The sequence below is a fragment of the Tyto alba genome, unplaced genomic scaffold (genome assembly GCF_018691265.1).
Source record: "Tyto alba isolate M040663 unplaced genomic scaffold, T.alba_DEE_v4.0 Super-Scaffold_38, whole genome shotgun sequence".
NCBI lineage: Eukaryota > Metazoa > Chordata > Aves > Strigiformes > Tytonidae > Tyto > Tyto alba.
The window spans coordinates 11,759,250-11,777,996 of record NW_024881313.1 but is presented as its reverse complement, the minus strand read 5'-3'; the positions used below and the strand labels follow the sequence as shown (position 1 = coordinate 11,777,996).

General features: G+C 38.0%; 1 protein-coding gene across 4 annotated transcripts in view; it reads right to left on the bottom strand.

Moving 5' to 3' along the window:
• The window catches only part of THSD7A (thrombospondin type 1 domain containing 7A), a 290,606-nt gene that overhangs the window by 28,246 nt on the left and 243,613 nt on the right, over positions 1 to 18,747 (bottom strand). For all 4 annotated transcript variants that reach the window (XM_032991409.2, XM_042801868.1, XM_032991407.2 and 1 more), the window contains exons 16-21: positions 8,603 to 8,781; positions 5,041 to 5,046; positions 4,211 to 4,344; positions 2,185 to 2,338; positions 1,215 to 1,356; positions 619 to 734 (exon numbers count right to left, since the gene is read on the bottom strand). In XM_032991409.2, the coding sequence (XP_032847300.2) occupies positions 619 to 734; positions 1,215 to 1,356; positions 2,185 to 2,338; positions 4,211 to 4,344; positions 5,041 to 5,046; positions 8,603 to 8,781 (731 nt within the window). The remainder of the gene's footprint in view (positions 1 to 618; positions 735 to 1,214; positions 1,357 to 2,184; positions 2,339 to 4,210; positions 4,345 to 5,040; positions 5,047 to 8,602; positions 8,782 to 18,747) is intronic.

The following is an 18,747-nucleotide window of genomic DNA, read 5'->3' as shown; positions in this document are numbered from 1 at the left end:
ACCAACACACAAAGTGTCAGAAAACCAGTGTTATCAAATTTGAAGTTAGTTTGAACATTTGCAAAATGGCTCTTTCAAAATTTAAGGGCTCCTATCTGCTAGTTAGTTCTCCGTATATGTTCCTATTTAATATTGTATCCATGCTGCCCATTTTTTCACACTAGCTGGGGTATCTTTTGCATTGCACAGCTGGATACAAGAAGCCAGCATTCAGACCAGCTGCAGAAGGGCACGTGAGAAATATTTTCCAACACACTGAGTAAATGATTGATACTGGCAGCTGTCCAAGGCTCCACGCAGAAATTGTATCAAATTAGAATGATGATTAGTATTCTGATTAAGATTTATTATTTTTATTCTACTTTATTAATTATTGTTTCTAAGTCATTTCCTTCAGGACATAATAATTAGCATACGTTCACGGAGGCACTTAAAAGTAACTGAAGGAAATTGTATAAAAATCACTGTTGATGGAACAGTTCATTTCAGAGGTACTTAACAATCCATGAATAGTGTTGCAAAACATCTGGTGAAGATGGGTTACATGCCGTATAGCGCAGCTGGCTCAGCATTAATTAGCACCACTAGAATGGAGCTTACTCAGAGGTACCTACTCACCTCTTCACAGTATTTCAGGTCAACTGATTTTCCATCACTGCGAACACAATCGAGCATCCGTGTTTTGATACCGTTACCACAGACAGCCTTCTCACTGAGCTGACATGTGCTCCAGTCTGGAAATAAAGAATTCATTAGCATAGCAGACATTTTAGATAAAGCTCATAATGATCCAATCTCCCACCTAATTCTAATTTGGATGGTCTAAAATAATCCTCACAAGCAACTTTTACACATGCAAAGGCTCATGGAGCCCAGCTCCTGCACATTTTGGGGGAAAAGCAACATTTACTGTAAAGAGTCAGTGCCATGATGTGTCCTTAAAAAGTTCATATTTGGTTACATCTACATAGATTTTGAGCAAACCACAAAATGACAGGAGAAATAAATTTCCTGGAGTAACAGCATGCACACTTCACAAAAGTTGCAAAGCCTCCAGTAATATTTTATCTGGATCAAGTGGCCTGAACCAGTTTTCAATACAAGCTCCACAGCTCCCTCTGGATATGAACAGAAAGCTAAAAGGTCTGTCCTGTAAGGTGAATGGAAGTAAGCCATAGTCCCAGGCTGTCACTAGAGCATAACACCACAAATACCTGTCACATTGTAGTCATAGTGATAGCAGTTTTTGTTCAAAGTGCAGACTTCTGTCTCAGTGGCAGCAGGACAAGACTTTCCATCATCTGGTTGTCTCAGGGATTCAGCTGACCTTTCGCGGACACTACTTCCATTGCATGGCTTGAAAGGGAGATTGGAAACAGCTTTCATATTTCAGCGCCCTGATACCTTTCCATGCAACATTATAACAATATTTCAAGTGATCCTTTCACAAAATACAAATGTAAAAGAATGGGCTCATGCTGTTGTGTAAGTTAAATCATTTCCTTGTTATTTCAGAGAGAATTTGGTCTGCTCTTTCACCTTGGTACCACTCAAGGTGAAATATCCTCTAACTTCGTAACAACTCAGTACTTTCCTAACTAGTTCATATTTCATTACTAGTGCTTTGGAATTATTTTACTCATAAACTGGATATTGAGATGCTCACTTTCCAAATGCTATAATGTAGTGCACCAAAGCCCAAATACTCAGAGGTCCTGAAACACTTTTTTATGTTTGGTCTGTTTTTTTTGACATTTCTTTTTGAAATTGCTGTCAGGAAGGGGAGACAAGACCCAAAATTATCTTTCTATGTTTAGTCATGGTCTACACACTTTGTTCGTTCCAGGATAGTGACATTTTTAGTACAGTGACTGCACTTCTATGGAGAGGCTCACAGCTAGACTCAGACAGACTCACAAGCCACCGCCAAAGCCATTCTTCCACACAGAACCCACCCCACAATGAAGAATGACCACAGGCAACATTATATTTTGTGGTCTGGAACAATTTCACTTAATGGAAAATACTGATACACTTTATTTGCAACCAGCTATCAGCAACCCTAAAGATGACAGTAAAAATAGATATTTAAACGTGTAATCACTGCTCAAGTCGTTATCTTTGCACAATGTGTCATGTATACATTTTTAAAGTATACATGTTACACTTCAGTATACTTCTTACCAAAGAACATCGAGACCATGATCCCCATTCAGACATAACACAGTCTTCAGGACATGGTAATGTGCATTTTCTAGCACCAAGTGGCATCTCTTCAGGATCACACAGATAGTCCTCTACAGTGTCAGAAGGACCATCCACAGTATTTAGCATGCACCTGGAAAAAGGAACTGCACGTAAACTGCATTTGCCGTGGACTTTGTACAGTAACTGTTTTCCACACTATTCTGAAGCATTTTTACATTTTGTAAGCCAATAACAATCATGAAGTAATAAAAATAACAGAACTAAGTATTGATCTGTGAATATCCAGGAAAATCTGAAGAGTCAAAAATAATCATTTTTACAGATGACAGTCATATAAATGCACAGAACTTAGAGAGTCTCTATCAGTGATTTGCTGAGAGTTTCTGGGCAGGTGATTTACTTGACATTAGCTTATTTCTAGGCCAAAATAATGCAAAACATCTATAGTTTAGACCTATTTTGTGCATGCTTTGACTGATAATTTTAAATCTAGAAGTATTAAAACTTTTAAAATTTTACATTCTTAGTATTAATCCCTAATTTACACAGATGCTTTTAAATTACCATTATATTAAATTAGCAGATGGAGGCCCAGTTAAGATGAGAAATGAATATGTTTGGTTTCGTAGAGCTGAAGATGGCAGTCTTCATTCCACAGTATTTCCAATGCTGTAGCATCTGCTGTTACCTTACCCCTTCCACCTGTCGGCAGAAGACCAACTAGTACATGCCTAGGATCATTCAAATTAAGGTGGTTGCATCTATTTTCCCAAATCGCAAGTGAAAAGCTCATATCAATAGGATATTTCACACACAGAGAAATATTTGGAGACTCTTCCATTTGACCACATTAATTTTTTTACAGGTATCTTACATTATCTGACTAAACTAATCTTTGAAACACTCTCTGTTCTAAAGCAAACACAAGAGATACAGCATGAGCATATACTAGCTTTGTGGCATTAGTACTTTAATAGCATTATGTGATAAAAAATGAAAAGTTAGAGGTTTTTAGTCTTAAAGGGCTGAAAACTCTTTCTTTATCTTTGATGATAGTGTTAAAGTCTATTTTTCAACATAAACACCGATTAATTTTGATTTTTCATATTGGAGGCCTTTGAAAGAGTATTTTTAGGGGAATTTGTTTAGATGCTACTGTGTGAGAACAGTTATGCATAGTCTTTCTAACTGATCAAGCAAGATTAAGACTTTGATCATCTTGAAATAAATGGTGTTACATTGAGGACACAGTGCTATTGTGAGCAAGATCATATAAATGTGCCAGTTTCTAAACTAAACAGAACATTTAGCAGTACACTGTATACAGCTCTCAGTTTGGACCTTCAAACTGGAATTCACATTATGCTTTATTATTCAGATTTATAATCTCAAATTGTGTGTCATTTTGTGGTTAGCTGTTAAAAAAAAACAAAACAAAGCCCAACCAACTCAAACTCCATGTACTGCTTTACCTGATATTGTACCACACTATGTGAGACTAATTTTGATTAACCTTTGATTAGAGCTCTAGGATGATGAGAAAGCATAGAAGATACCTAGATCAGATTCAATAGCCAACAGATTTCTGGATTTTTCTGTTTCACTTCATTTACTTTTGCCACTTTTTCCTGTAATATGTCTAACTATTATTCCCAAGTGCATATGTACTTAAAAGGGTTTTTTAAATCATGGTTTCATATAGAAAGAGGGCAATTTCACCTTTCAGAAAAGCATTAAAATCATACATTACAGTGTTTGTAGTAGTATAAGTACAATATACATTAGTTTATAAACTAGGAAGTAAAGGTCTATATCCATAACCAGTAGACAGAGCCATATTGCACTCACTGAAGCTATTCTGATTTATATCAGCCAAGGTTCTGGTCCAGTATACTGTGACTGGACTTAACATGATACATTACACAGAATTACAACAAATTAAATACAGCCATGACTGAAAGTGAATGTTCTCTAAAGTGAAGAAGGAGCAATACTGTTTTACCTGACTTTCCTCGTCTGAACACCTTCTCCACAGTTCTCTTTTAAGTCCACATTGGTCACCTTGCAGACACTCCAGGGCTCAGTAATCCATGCGTACTGGCTGCAGTCACTGTGGCAAGGGACTACCTCATATACCTGGAATCCACATCAAGTGTCAGTTTTGTTGCACACGAGTAAGACAAACATGCAACAGTGATCATGCAAAAGAAGGTTAATGCTCTTTTGTTAAGAATAACAAATGTAAACTTGCTGATTTAGAGGTTGTTGTAATAATATTGATAAAATACTTGATATAAAACTACAGAAATAATAAAAAGTCAGGAGCTAAGACTTCTAACGGGAGATTCCCTGGTTTTCTCTGCCACTAAGCCCATGCTAAGCCATTTCCACCAATAACATCAACAGTAGTATAAAATCTGTAACTGGGCTAGGTCACAGGTATACCTTTTAGAAAAATGCTGATAAAATTCTGCTAAAATTTTACTCCTGTCCCTCACATCTCTGCTCAACTATTCCATTCCACTGTTATTAGTTGTGAGGTTTTTGTATTTCTAAAGAAAGGTGTGCTCAAGGTAAATTATGCCAATATATATAGTTTCACTTTATTTTTCATCATGGATACTTAAAATCATTCTAATACATTTGTGTACCAGCATTAGTATTATGTTTAGATTTGAATAAAGATTTGAAATAGTATCTCATATACTAATTTATACAATGTTCTATGTATTTTCTCAAACATACATTGCAAAAAAGGACAGACAATATAAACATTAGAGCATAACCAGGAAGCACATATTAAGGTTCTCTCTTTATTTTAGAAACTCTTACCTGAGCCTGAAGAAAATATTTTCATGAACCCAAAAGAAAAGCCAAAGATAAAAAGAAAGAATGATTAGAGTGAAGTATAGGTACTTAAATGACATTTATTTAGCTTTTACTACAAACAATATGCTATGACTTCTGTCAAACAAAATGCATCCAGTTTTTTCCTTTTGGATCTCCCTTGCTGTCATGAGGCATTTTTGCAAGAAGTTTGTCCTTGGAAAAAAAGTTTATAAATCACTACTAGTGGGAAGAGACTGTAAATTAGCTAGTCTCTTTCTCAGTCCCTAACACAAAAGAGTGTTTTCCTTTTTTGCCTATAATGAGCTTCAACTCTTCACAAAGTAGGGAATCCAGTTTCCCTAAGAGAAGAGAAAATCCTCAGTGGTTTTGAAGGGTACCAGACTTCTCTATTAATTTAAATTGTTCTGACAGCATTAAGTACAATATAATTAGGGGAAGAAAAGGAACTGGCAGTTCTCATCCTTCCAAAGTTCCCAAGTCCTTCACCGAGTATCTTAATTATGCATAGATTACTTAAAGACCATTGCCTCAAAATTATCTTATACCAACTAGCTTCACATTCTGGGTATCAAGTCAGCACAACTAATATTTCTAGACAATCTAAGACATTGTCTTAAACAAGTCCTTGATTTCTTTTCAACAACACTGCTTGGGTAGAAAAGATGATCAGTTAACTTTCAACAAAATACCACCAGTCACAAAAAAAAATAGTTCCTTGGACAATGTATGCGTAGAGAGTCTGATATATTACTATGCAGCTGATCAGCCCATGCACAGGAAGACCAGCAGAGTCAGCAAATTTGGGCCTTCTTTGAATTGCATAAGCATTAACTCAGAACTAAAGATGGTTGGTGTAAATCCACATTAAGGAAGGTACTGGAGTCAGTGCATCATTTGTAATTACATGGGAAGTGGCACTTTATTCTTGTCCAGGACTTCTAAAATGAGAATAGGGAAGCCTTAATTTAGGGAAATGTCTCTATATGTCTCAACCTGATTGGCATAAGAAGAAATACATAAATTCTGCATATCCAACAGCCTTTCCAGTAACATAAAAAGTGGATATGTTGCCAGAAATCCAAAGGAATATTCTATATTTCATTGCACATGTTTAGTGGTGTTCTGACCCTACTGACATTTTTGTAACTATGACTGTAGGCCACAGCATCTGAGTAGGGTAAGGATTGCATGCCCACCTGCTGGATAAGGAGCCAAATAATGCCTGGAGCCAATGAAGAGAAAGATGTCCTTATTTTCTCTAACAGTCTCAGATTAGCCTCTTCATTTGAAATCCTCTGAAGACCATTGAAATGATTTTATAATAAATCTGATTCTATTATTACTGTAATTATGAAGACTTTTAGCCTAGTGAAGTGAGTACTGAGCAAGCTTTATTCATTTGGAGTGTGGTTTGGGATTCATCCTGGCATGCATGGCCCAGGAGGAAGGACGTTCAATGAGACATCTAGCATTCACTGTGTTCAGTCCCACTCCAAAATACAGTCATACATATCATCCCTGAGAGACAAGCACCTTCGTCTTAAAACTTGACAAACATCTTAACCACTTTATTTCAATGTCTCACTAGCCGTACCAAAGTTTTCCCAAGGCTAACCCAAATCTGCTTGCAGAAGTCTAAGCCTACTGCTTTTTATCTTATTCACAATGGGCATGGAAAATGAATTATTCCCTCTTTCTTTGAAACAGCCTTTTATGTACATGCTAGCAGAGTGCCAGCATCATTGCTCCCATCTTCTCTTCCATGGGCTAGACAACACGTTGCAGTCTTTCCTCAGAGTTCGTAATTCCCAGATCTCAGTTTACAGAATAGCCCCTCTGTACATTATCCTCCACAAACTTGAGGGAACCTAAGACCCAGTCTAACCATTACGCTTTGTATGTATGCCAATAAACATGTTACATACCTAAGTAATAAATACATAAATAAAACAACTTACCTTTAATAATTGAAATAAATATTCTGAAGAGTCATTAGTTTTCCACTTAATAAATGGTGGATCACATTTAGAATAAATAATTAACTCAAAATTAGAATGCACATGTATTTCCTGCGTGTTTTTGAATTGACAGTGAATGCAATTAAAAGATACAGCCTCTATATTCTTCGACATTCCTAACTTATCTGTAAAGCTCCTTTCTCATGAAAGTACTATATTTCAATTTTATTTTTATAATAATTACATTTTAAATAATGTAATATTTGGCAAATACCATGTAAAGTTGCAACAAATCAAATTTGAGTCAAAGTACCAGTAGAGGGCAATAGTGTTGCATACAAGTGGCTAACACAGCAAAATCACCTTTGATGGAGAAAAATACAAGTTTATTATGTACTACATGAATATTAATGAAGGAAGAAGATTTCTGTATAGTCTATAATTTAATCCTATTGAAACACATTCCTCTTAATTTAAAGCATATTTACATGCTGACCCAAATCTAGCAACCCTCATTCTAGTTTGTATTTTGTTAAAATAGATCACAAACTTAGTATATTAGCTGCAGTTTAACACGTATTATTTTCTAAATTAGAACTAATTACATTCTCTAAAGTAGAAAATTAGATCAACAAGCCATTTCACTCATTGCTAGCAAAATGTCAATAGGATAATATTAAGGACATGCATTTATATTCAAATGTAAATTGACAGCACAGATTTTTTCAGTCTTTGAATATTTAGAGAGAAGACCATGTGGCTGTTTAACATGCCTCTGCAGACTAAATTGAATTCAACAGTAATATGAATATATATCAACTCTGAAGAACATAAGTTAATTGACAAGGAAGGTTTTTCTTTCTAAAACTCTTCAAGCCAACAGAAGCAAACAAGCTTCAGGGGTTTGACTTGGACTAGTGCTAAACTTGGTCCTAAAGACTAAATGCTCATTAGTGGCCAAAGCACTCCCAGTGTGCTCTTGGATCATATTTTCTGGCTTAGTTTCACTTGAAGAGGATCCAGACTGTGAAGCCAGATTAATTCCTACTGGAAAATCAAGTGCAGTTAGTGGAACAACTGGGAGATTGACTCCAGAAGTGCATTCCTGATGAACTGCAGGGTACCTGTAAGGTCAAGCTCCAGCTTGACTAAAACCCACTAAGGGTTACTGGGTTGATACTGTGTGAGTGTTTGATAACAGCGTATGAGAAATTTAAATTTGTTTTCTGATCTAAGGTGATAAGGGAATGACACTAAGAATCTTACCAGTTTGAGCATCTGTAATGAGACATTTTACCTATTGTAAAAGGAGATCTTCAGAAATGTGGTCTTCACAATCTGCATGTAAGAACGTTTTATTGTCTGGAATCTGCAGTTCAGATAATGTGCTAAATTCTTGCACATGAGGAAGTAATGAAGGCAGATCCTTTGTTGACTGAGGAAATTGAAGCCATCACATACTCCTCCTTCCACCTGCATCTGCTCCTTCTGTTCTACAGTTTTTCTACATTAACAAATAATACAGCTAAAAGGGTTACCTGTGGTATGGAAAAACTGTATTATGTCAATAATGTAAATAAAATTACCTGATTGACATGATCTAGCTTTGGACAGGGTCTTCCACCATTGTAGGGTTTTTCACGAAGCCACTTAGACCGAACCTTTACCCCACTCCCACAGGATTTACTACAGCGAGACCAGTTGGACCACTCACTGAGCTTGCAGTCTGAGGGGCATGGAATAATACAGGCTTCCTCAATATAACCTGCATGAATGGAAAAGAAAGTGAAATCTCTTCAGCTTGTCACTCTGCCACTTCTCCCTGAAGCCGTCATCTACTTCATTTAAATTGTCCAAAGTTTGACTTGACAGGACTGTGTGAATAGAGAGATTTCTTCATCATTAGGACTAAATTAAATTCTGCAGAAAATTGACACATATAGCTGGAGACTGTGTTAAGAGTAGCAGCTGAGCATCCTCACTGCTATCTGATTAGGATTCACACTCACCAGATTTCAGTATTCAAACTTTCTGACAGCCACAATGTAATTGACACTAGCCATCTCTTGGTTACATCATTCTTACAGTGTAAAAACAATATTTATTTTTTTTAGAGGAAAAAAGGTTTAATTAAAAGCTCCTCCATAGGTGTATCAAGTAATTCAGTGGCAGTTATACATCAAAAATTCAACTGAACCAAAAGATATGCATCTTACCAGCCTGGACCCAGGGAACTTAACACCTTGTGACCTTTCTAAGGCTAGAAAGAAAGAGTGGCCTGCCACATTAATGATCTGCCGATTAACAACCATCTGCCCCCAGTAACACAGTGAATAATTGCACTGACTGGAAAAGCAGATGTTTGGTTTGGATAAGTCATCGGTCCTGAGAGGTTGAAAAAGGGGTATGACATGGTCTTCAGGGAGTAACTTGAGGCCTCAATTCACTGAATAAGTGAAAATGTCTGTCTTTCAAAAGCAACATATGCCATTGCTCTACAATATGTGTCATTTATGCCAATATTTACAGCAGAAGCTATAAAACCTCAAATAAAAAGCTGGCCTTCACTGCACTTTTGCTACAACTGAACCTTATACCTATATGAACTCTCCTCTCCCTTTTCCTGTGTCACATTTGCAATGTGTTTACTGTCAGGAAGTGTTCACTTTAAAGATTAAAGAAACCTTGGTGAATTTAAAGTGAATTAAAATATTTCATTAACTCAGTTGCAAAATTAACACATACTTGGGTAAGATCATTCTCAAATGACTGGCACAGTTTACTAGGCATGGTTTCAAACGTTTATCACATATCTTGAATTTTTTTTATTTTGAACATAGTCACTGTCACTTTTGTCAGAGCTGATGTTAGCAGCTTTATGTTTTTAACCTATGCTTCCAAAAAAAACTATTCTGTTTCTTCTAAAAGCAACCAATATCAAACAATCACAAGTTGTGTAAAGAATCAAAACACTTCAGAGATTTCAAATCTACATACTTATTTCTAGTTGCTTCCATTAACTTGTTTTAGATACAAAGAAGAGAAGGGTGGTGTTTTGTTTTGTTTTTTTTAAACATACAGTAATGTTCAGAATATTTTATTGTCAGATTTAGGTTATGAATTTATACCTATATAGCTTGCTCCTGTTTGGAAGTGTTAAATAGTTAAATAAATTCACAGAGCACGTCCTGAATTCGAGCATTGTGAAACTACTGTTCACCAAATGTATCTTCCTTAAAATGGCTAGCACGTTATTAGCTTGAATTACAAGCATGTTTATTAAATATCTCTTGCCATTGGGTTGATCAGATCAGTGATATTGTATGAAAAGTACACTGTGTTAGACAAAATATATTTTTGAAGATCATATCACTGCATATCAGAGGTGGTGACATAGATTGTCCTGCAGTAGCAAATGCAAAATGGATTACATTTCACCTTACCTGACATTTCTGAGTGAGTCTTAGAAATCAGATGAACCCTATCTCAGAGCCCCATCCTACATTGAACTGTGACTGTATAAATATCAAACACTGTATCTTCACTAAAAATGAGTCCTCTTAGGTGTGATACAAACCCATATACTCATACAATCAATACATTACTGAATAAAAATTCACAATAGCAAAAAGGTTAAAAGAAACAATTCCCTCCAAACAATAAAATAAACACTTCTTGATATTCATCGTCTGATAGAAATAAGTGAAGATTTTATTGCTCTGTGAATTTTCTTAAGATTCTGAAATGCTGCCTTTACTTTCAATTTAACCTCTAAGTAATATTTTTCTGAAGAAACATTTCTACTATAACATAACTATGCTATTTGACATTTGTTACATTTCTGCCTTTGTAACTAGTGTCTGGAAGAAACAAATTCAGGTTGCTTTAAATATATTGCACATCCTTAAGTAGGAAATTTTAACCGGTACAGGCTGCTTCAGGAAGACTTTAAGGACTTCCATAAACCTCTGAGATATTTTAAATTGGTCTTAATTAATCTCAAAGGTATCTTCCCAATCTGCCTCAGTCATAGAAAAAGATCTCCAGAATATCACAATATTTTGGGACTTGGAATACTATAGCATGGTAAAACTTCATAGCCTAGCAAAATGAGTCTGTGGGGAACACACTAAACTAAAATAATTGACAAATTAGAAACCAGTTTGCTTTATTTCCCTTCATCTTATCCAAGTGAAGACGATAAAGATTTTTTTGAGATAACAAGAATGTTAGCTCAAAAGTTTATCAAGATTTTTAGAATCTTGCAGACAGATGCAATATCAAAATATATTGTACTATACCCAAGTTCCAGGTAACATTTTAATTACACTGAGCTATAGTTCAAGTGATTCCATAAAATATCAAATGAAACCATACCACTAGAGCAACCTTTTTTCATGTTGTCTATGAAGTATCTACATTGATGTCAGCCACTAGAACTGCTTTAGCATAGAATGCAATAAAGCCAGAACAGCATCGTATTACAGGTATAGTGTCTTAGTAAGAATTGTAACATGGAAAACTACAAACTTGCTTATATGTTAATGCATTTTGGAGAGGATGTGGTGGGCCAGCTGACATTTCCCACCCACTTTATAAATACTGAACACAGAAAAAATACTGAACTGTGATCTTATACTGGGTCCTTAATCCTACAAGATTCATAGAATAGCTTCTGCTCACCATACAGCTCTTTCCTATGCCATGTCTAGGATATATGGCCTATGATGCTCTCCTCTCCCTCCTTCCTATTTTCTAGGAAATGATGGCATCAAGACCCCAAACTGCACATGTGAAAATGAACCAGCTGAACAAAAAGAATGAACAAGACACGTGAAGAAGAGAACAAGAATGGAGTCAATCACTGAGGGCATAAAAAGAAGCTCTACAAGGTAGGAAGGTTTGAAGCTGCTGAAAACTTGGAACATTTTTGGAGTGGAGAGAAAAACACTTATTATTCTGCAAGACAAGCACAAAAATCTCCTAACCACTAGTATGCTAAGAACACTGGAGAAAAAAATAGGTTAAGGACATGAACAGAACAAAGGGATCCAGAAAGGAGTTTCACAGCTTCCAAGCCTTCTCTCCAAACAGAAGGAAAATAAATGACAAGCTATATTCATGGCAAGGAGTTGGAAGTCAAAACAACAGAGGAGACACAAGACAAAAGAGAGACTGAGGGGGAATAGAGGAAAGGGTAGGAACAGATAGGGAGAGGGAAGAGGAAAAAAAAAGGCTCAGAACATGACATCAATAGAATTGTAAAGACTTACTGCTGAGGGATAGAAAACAAAGAAAGAAAAGAAAAGAAATAAACATCCCACTGAAAGTAATATCTTGGTGAAGCACAAACAGAATGCAATGCCATCAAGAGCCTACTATGGTATCTCCTGTCCAGACAGAGTGAATGTAATGAAGAATGTTCCCACAAATAAAAACAGATGACAAGGGGAAAAACTTAAAAGACTGTGGCCTCTGATTTGCATTCTGTAGGCAGAGCGTAGAATGAAAATCACCCTGTTATATCTGACATAAAAAATTTTTTGGCATATTCATGCCTTGGCATCTTCTTTTCCTCTCAGGTACCTCACTATTTCACTCAACAGACTATTTAGCATTTAGATGTTCCACTGGGTTCTCTTAGAACTCAGACAGAAGCAGACTTCAAATTGCTTGCAGATATTTCTCTAGCTAAGAAAGAAGACTGAATTAAAAAAATAAAATTACTTGTTGTAAATGAGTTGTTCTACTCCATTTACTACCCATCTAATGGAAAATAAGGAGGTGACTGGTGACAGCCAGCATGGCTTCACAGAGGGCAAATCGTACCTGACAAATTTAGTGGCCTTCTGTGACAGGGGTACAGCATTGGCAGATAAGGGAAGAGCAGCTGACATATCTACCTGGACTTGTGCAAAGCACTTGACACTGTTCTGCACAACATCCTTGTCTCTAAATTGAAGAGACATGGATTTGACTGATGCACCACTTGGTGGATAAGGAATTGGCTGGATGTTTGCAATTAAAGAGTTGTGATCAGCAGCAAGATGTCCAAGAGGAGACCAGTGACAAGTGGCGTTCCTCAGGGGTTGGTGTTGGGACCGGCGCTGTTTAACACCTTTGTTGGCAACATGGACAATGGAACTGAGTGCACACTAGAGGGAAGAGATACCATCCAGAGGGACCTTGACATGTTTCAGAGATGGGCCCTTGCAAACCTCATAAATTCAACAAGGCCAAGTGTGCAAGGTCCTGCACATATGTTGGGGCAATCCCAAGCACAAATACAGGCTGGGTAATGAGTAGATTGTGGGCAGCCCTGTGGAGAAGTACTTGGAGGTGTTGGTTGAAAAAAAGCTCAACGTGACCTGGAAATGCGTGCTCACAATCCAGAAAGCCAACTGTATCCTGTGCTACATCAAAAGAATGTGACCAGCAGGTCAAGGGAGGTGATTCTACCCCTCTACTCCATGCTGGTGAGACCCCACATGGAGTACTGTGTCCAGCTCTGGGGCCTCAAACATAAGATGGACACAGACCTGCTGGAGAGAGTCCAGAGAAGGGCCACAAAGATGATCAGGGGATTGGAACACCTCCCCTATGAGGACAGGCTGAAAGATTTGGGGGTGTTCAGCCTGGGGAAGAGAAAGGTCCAAGGATACCTTGTAGCAGCCTTCAAGTACCTAAAGGGGGCCTACAAGAAAGATGGAGAGGGACTTTTTAGAAGGGCATGTAATGATAGGACAAGGGGTAATGGCTTTAAACTGAAAGAGGGTAGATTTAAATTTGTTGGCGGGAAGAAATTCTTCACTGTGAGAATTCCCCCTCCCTGGGCTAGGGCCAGGTTGGATGGGGCTTGGAGCAACCTGATCTAGCAGAAGGTGTTCCTGCCTGTGGCAGGGGGAGTTGGAAATAGATGATGTTTAAAGTCCATTCCAAGCCAAACCATTCTATGATTCTATGACTCTATGATAATGGTACTTTTCAGAAAAAGCTTCTCTGAAGCATGTCATCATCTCTGTCAATGTATCTTTTAGGGTGATTAAGGATGATAATTTCCAGAAGTTCATAGCAATCTCCCCTCAAACCCCAGAAAGCAGATGTTGAAGAACTTTGAAAAGTTTATATTCTTTTGTTTTGGTTGTTTTTGTTAAATTTCAGGTGCTTGCATTTGTAAACTTTGTCCACACTGTAAAAATTTTAGCAAGTGAGATGAGAGCATATTGTGACACAGAAGAAATATGTAGAAATTATAGAAACACAGAAACCAGAAATATTACATGCAAATGGGTCTGGTGATGCAAATACATAGTTTCTGACATGAAAAGGCCACAAACGAGACACTTTTCAATTTTTAGTCTTGTTTCCACTCTGACCTAATTATCCTTGAAAGGGTGCTCCTTGTCTTCGGCAGTGTAAAATCTTATTAAAGAAGCAGTCTAATGTGTGTGGGTGTCTATATGATAGGATATCACACAATTATATCACACAGACAGGCTGTGTAATATAATTGCAGCAAATGTCACGCTAGAACCTTGAGGTTTAAAGCACAAGCAAGGAATTACTGAGGTAGAAATACAATAGATGCAGAGAGAAGGAAAGAATGAGAGCAGTGAAGTGGCAATGAAGAAGAGCTGAGGAAAAAAGTGTAAAGGTAGGGGAGGGACAGTGAAATAGAAGACCAACACTGTAAAGGCTGACGATATATTCTCTGGACATCAGCAGTTCATGTTTTGCCTGTTGTTTCTCCTCCCATCTAAAGTTTTCCACTGCATGCTTCCTGCAGCTCTTTCTTCGCCCCACAACATCTGAGGGATGTTGGAGAAATGAGACCTTCAGATACTGTGTGTCATGGTTTGAGCCTGGTCAGCAGCCAACCACCATGCAGCCACTCTCTCTTCCTTCTCTTCCAGCAATGAGAAGGGACAGAGAGCCAGGCTTGGGGTTTGAGATAGGACTGGGATGGGGAAAAAATCCCCCTTTATGGTCACGAGCAAAAGGCAGACTCGTTAGGGGAAGAAAAAAAGAACATAGATTTATTACAGACACTAACAACACTTAACAGAGTAGGACAGTGAGAAGCATTGACACATCTTGAGAACACCTTCCCCCCACCCCTCCCTTCTTCCTGGGCTCAGTTCTGCTCCTGATACCTCTACCTCCTCCCCCAGTGGCACAGGGGCAGGGGATAGGGGGTGCAGTCAGTGCTGCCGTTTTTTCCATCTTCGGTGAGGGGAGTGTCCGAAACTTGTTCCCCCTGCTCCATCGTGGTCCCTCTCTCACAGGAGACAGTCCTCCACAAACTTTCTCCAACATGAGTTCCTCCCATGGTCCCCAGTGTTCCCCACACTGCTCCATCGTGGGGCACTAACTTTCTCTGTCTGGATTCCCTCCCATGGCTGCAGCCTTTCCCGAGCTGCTCCAGCGTGGGACTCCCCCGCATGCTGCAATCCTCCCAGCGCTGAATTACAGCAGCGGGGATACCTTTTCCCACAAGACCCCGGCCTTCTTTGGGCACAGCACCTTGATCACTTAGGTGGAAACCACAGGCCATAAATGTCTGCTCCACTGTAGATCTTCATGGGCGGCGGGGGGGGCCGCCCTGCTGTCTCACCACAGGATACAGGGGGGTCTCTGCTCCAGCACACCTCCCTGCTCCTTTCTTCCTCTGTTCCTCCAATGACCTTGGTGTTCACGCAGCTGCTGCAGCTCCTCCTCACAAGTCCCACTGCCCGTCACCACGTCCCTTCTTAAATAAGTTATCGCAGAGGCGCAGCTGATTGGCTCAGTTTTCCAAACAGAAGTGGAGCTAACTTGGAACTGAGGGAGCTTCAAGAACCTTCTCACAGGGGGCCGCCACTATAGCCCCCTCCCCTGCTACCAAAAAATCCCACCACTCACTCAACCCAGGACACTGTGGTACAGAGCACTGGCCCTGCATGGTCTGGAAGAATAATCGAAAGAGATGCCCATCTCTTAAGGCCTATTCCTTTTCCCAGCACAGTAGTTTCTCAGTTATTTCATCTCCTATCAGCTGAACTTCACAAGGCTGTGAAATGGGCAGTTGTCTACTATGAGCAAGAACAAGGCTATTCTATCATTAAAGTTTTATTACTGAACCACAATTTAACAAATGGCTTTGAACCACTAGGAGTATGAACTGAGCTCATTATTAAAAGGGAAAGGTTTACTGTCCCATTGCTAGCTGGCTATAAAATATGGACTCCTAGAACAAAGTCATTAACAGATGTGATGGATAATTTATAATGTAGGACATTAATAGACTTCAGACTTTGTCTAATGACAAAGCAGGTTAGGTAGGTGGACATAAGATTTTTCCCCACAAGCTGCAATATGTAAGAACAGACTGACTACTTAAGTTGAAGGGTACAGACATAAAGAACATCTTATGGAGTGTTTACATGAACTCTTTTGTCCTTAGGACTGAGTTATGCTCCTGCTTTCATGACTAAAATGTTTTGCTGTGTTTCCAAGAGAAAAATTCCAACTTCAGAATGGCTTATGTTCTTTAACATGGATTTTTTCCAAGGAAATATAAAGTTCTTGGATGTCATCTTCCAGGACAAAGAAATATACAATTATTTGCATTTCACTTGTAATGGGGTATACCTATTTCTTGAGAGTATTCATATTTCTGCCTACCCATGGAAAGATAGATTGAACTCCAGGAGTTTTTTTTTTTTTAGGATTATCCTTCAAAGCCTGAGAGTCATTGTTAATGTTTAACTATCTTCTGCATCAGCAGTTCTGTCTCTGGTGAGCTAACTACAGGTCTTTGGATTGATGGATGACTGCTTCACGACTGATGTCCTGTTGACGGGGCAGGTACAGTGGCACCATAATGCAGAGGCCTGAGCTAGTATTTCTGGTGCAGGGTGGTAGGTAGCATATGACTGAAGAACACACAACAGGCCAAATATGGCATCTTGTGTAAATTAAAAAAAAAGCTTTGGAACAGCAAAGTATTCTAATAGCAATTTGAAAACCTAATCCTACTACTATACTAGATTAGAATCTCCTATGGGAAATATTTTTATTTTAGAATAAACACTTGACAGAAAGTCTCAATTAAATTATTTTAACACTCTGCTAGATTTTGGGTTTTTTTTGTAAATTTGCATTGCTTCAGGTTAGAATCTTGCAAGTGAAAAAAATGCTTTTAAAAAATCCTAATACAAGTGGATACAGCAAGTTCTAGCTGACATCTTCAACCCTGTAGACTCTGTTATAACAAACGAGATTTTACTTTCACACACGTAAGAAATAAAATACAAAATTCCTTGATTCACATTGGTACTCCTAGCAGCTGTTGTAGAAGTATTCACTGAGACACAGATATTTCTCTCTAATCCCCTGCATAAGCCTTGTAGCCATGGAGGGCTTTGTGGAGTCAGCACAAATCAATGCATCTCATTTAATTAATGCTAAAGGGGGAAATAATCTCTCACTAATAAGGCAGCAGACAAACTATCCTGGACTGTCTGACTGTGCCTAAGGTCTTAACAATAAACTGACATGAATTAAGAAGGGTAATATGACCTATATAAAAATGCTGCATCTGTCTGCCATGCTACTATGTTTGCTTTCACTATGTACACACAAACACAACCACCACTCAACTTATGTGGGTCATCATTCATAACTGATAACTGATGGAGGAAAATGAAATACTGAGGAGTAAATAGTGTCATTCATAAGCATGACAGTGGACTGCTTTTGATTTTTTGTCATGAAAATTCGAAGGTACAGTTTAAAGGGGCCATTAAGTGACTCAATTTTTTTTCGCAGACACACTGAAACAGATTGTTGGAAGACACATGTCATTATCCACAGAACTCCAGTACACTAGTGATGACAGGGATAAAGCTATGAAAAACAACTGCTGCTTTTTAATAGAAGAAACCCCATCTTACACTTGACTGTCAAGAAAACTATACATTTTTGTATTTCTCCAGCAAAATTACCTGTGTAGAACTGAAACAAAGCAGGAACCAAAGAAAGGGCAATTTATGTGTCTTCCATTAAGGAAAACAGGTAAACAACAGCTCAGTTATCACTTTTAGCTGACATTACCACATCTGCTGACAGCTGTCAGCTGATAGCTCCTGCCCACTCCACAGAACTGGTATGCTGAAAAATACCAGTGGCAGAATATTTCAAATGACTGATAAATGGTGCTAAGTCTTTTATCAATAAATTTAGCTCAAATTTGAAACAAAATATTTTTTAAAGAAAAATCAAAATATTAGGCATATATAATACTGAAAAAAAACCCACAGATAAAAAATAAAATAAAATAAAAAAAAAAACCACCTTATCCCTCTGCAGCTGAAACTTAGGTCTATTTTCAGCTGTTAGTCTGGGATTTCTTTTGAAGCACCTGTTAACCTACAGAAAGCTACGGACCCTCTTCAGACGAACTCTGCCCTCTGCTTCTCCAGTGTTCTCACCTAGCAGTAACAGCAGATTTATTTAACCATATTTTGCCTTTCCTTTTTTGTTACGGTCACGCCTGTCTTTCTGAGAAACTTGTTTGTACTTGGGACTTTATAACTGCACCCAAAATTTCAAAGATTATCAGAAGAATCCTCTTATGGGTTTACTAATTTAGGGCCTTCCTTGTGTTGCATCCTACCTTTAGCTTCTTGGTGTCTGTGAAACTGTTAGTTAACTCTTCTAAAATTTTTTTTAAAATCAGATGTGTCAAGCA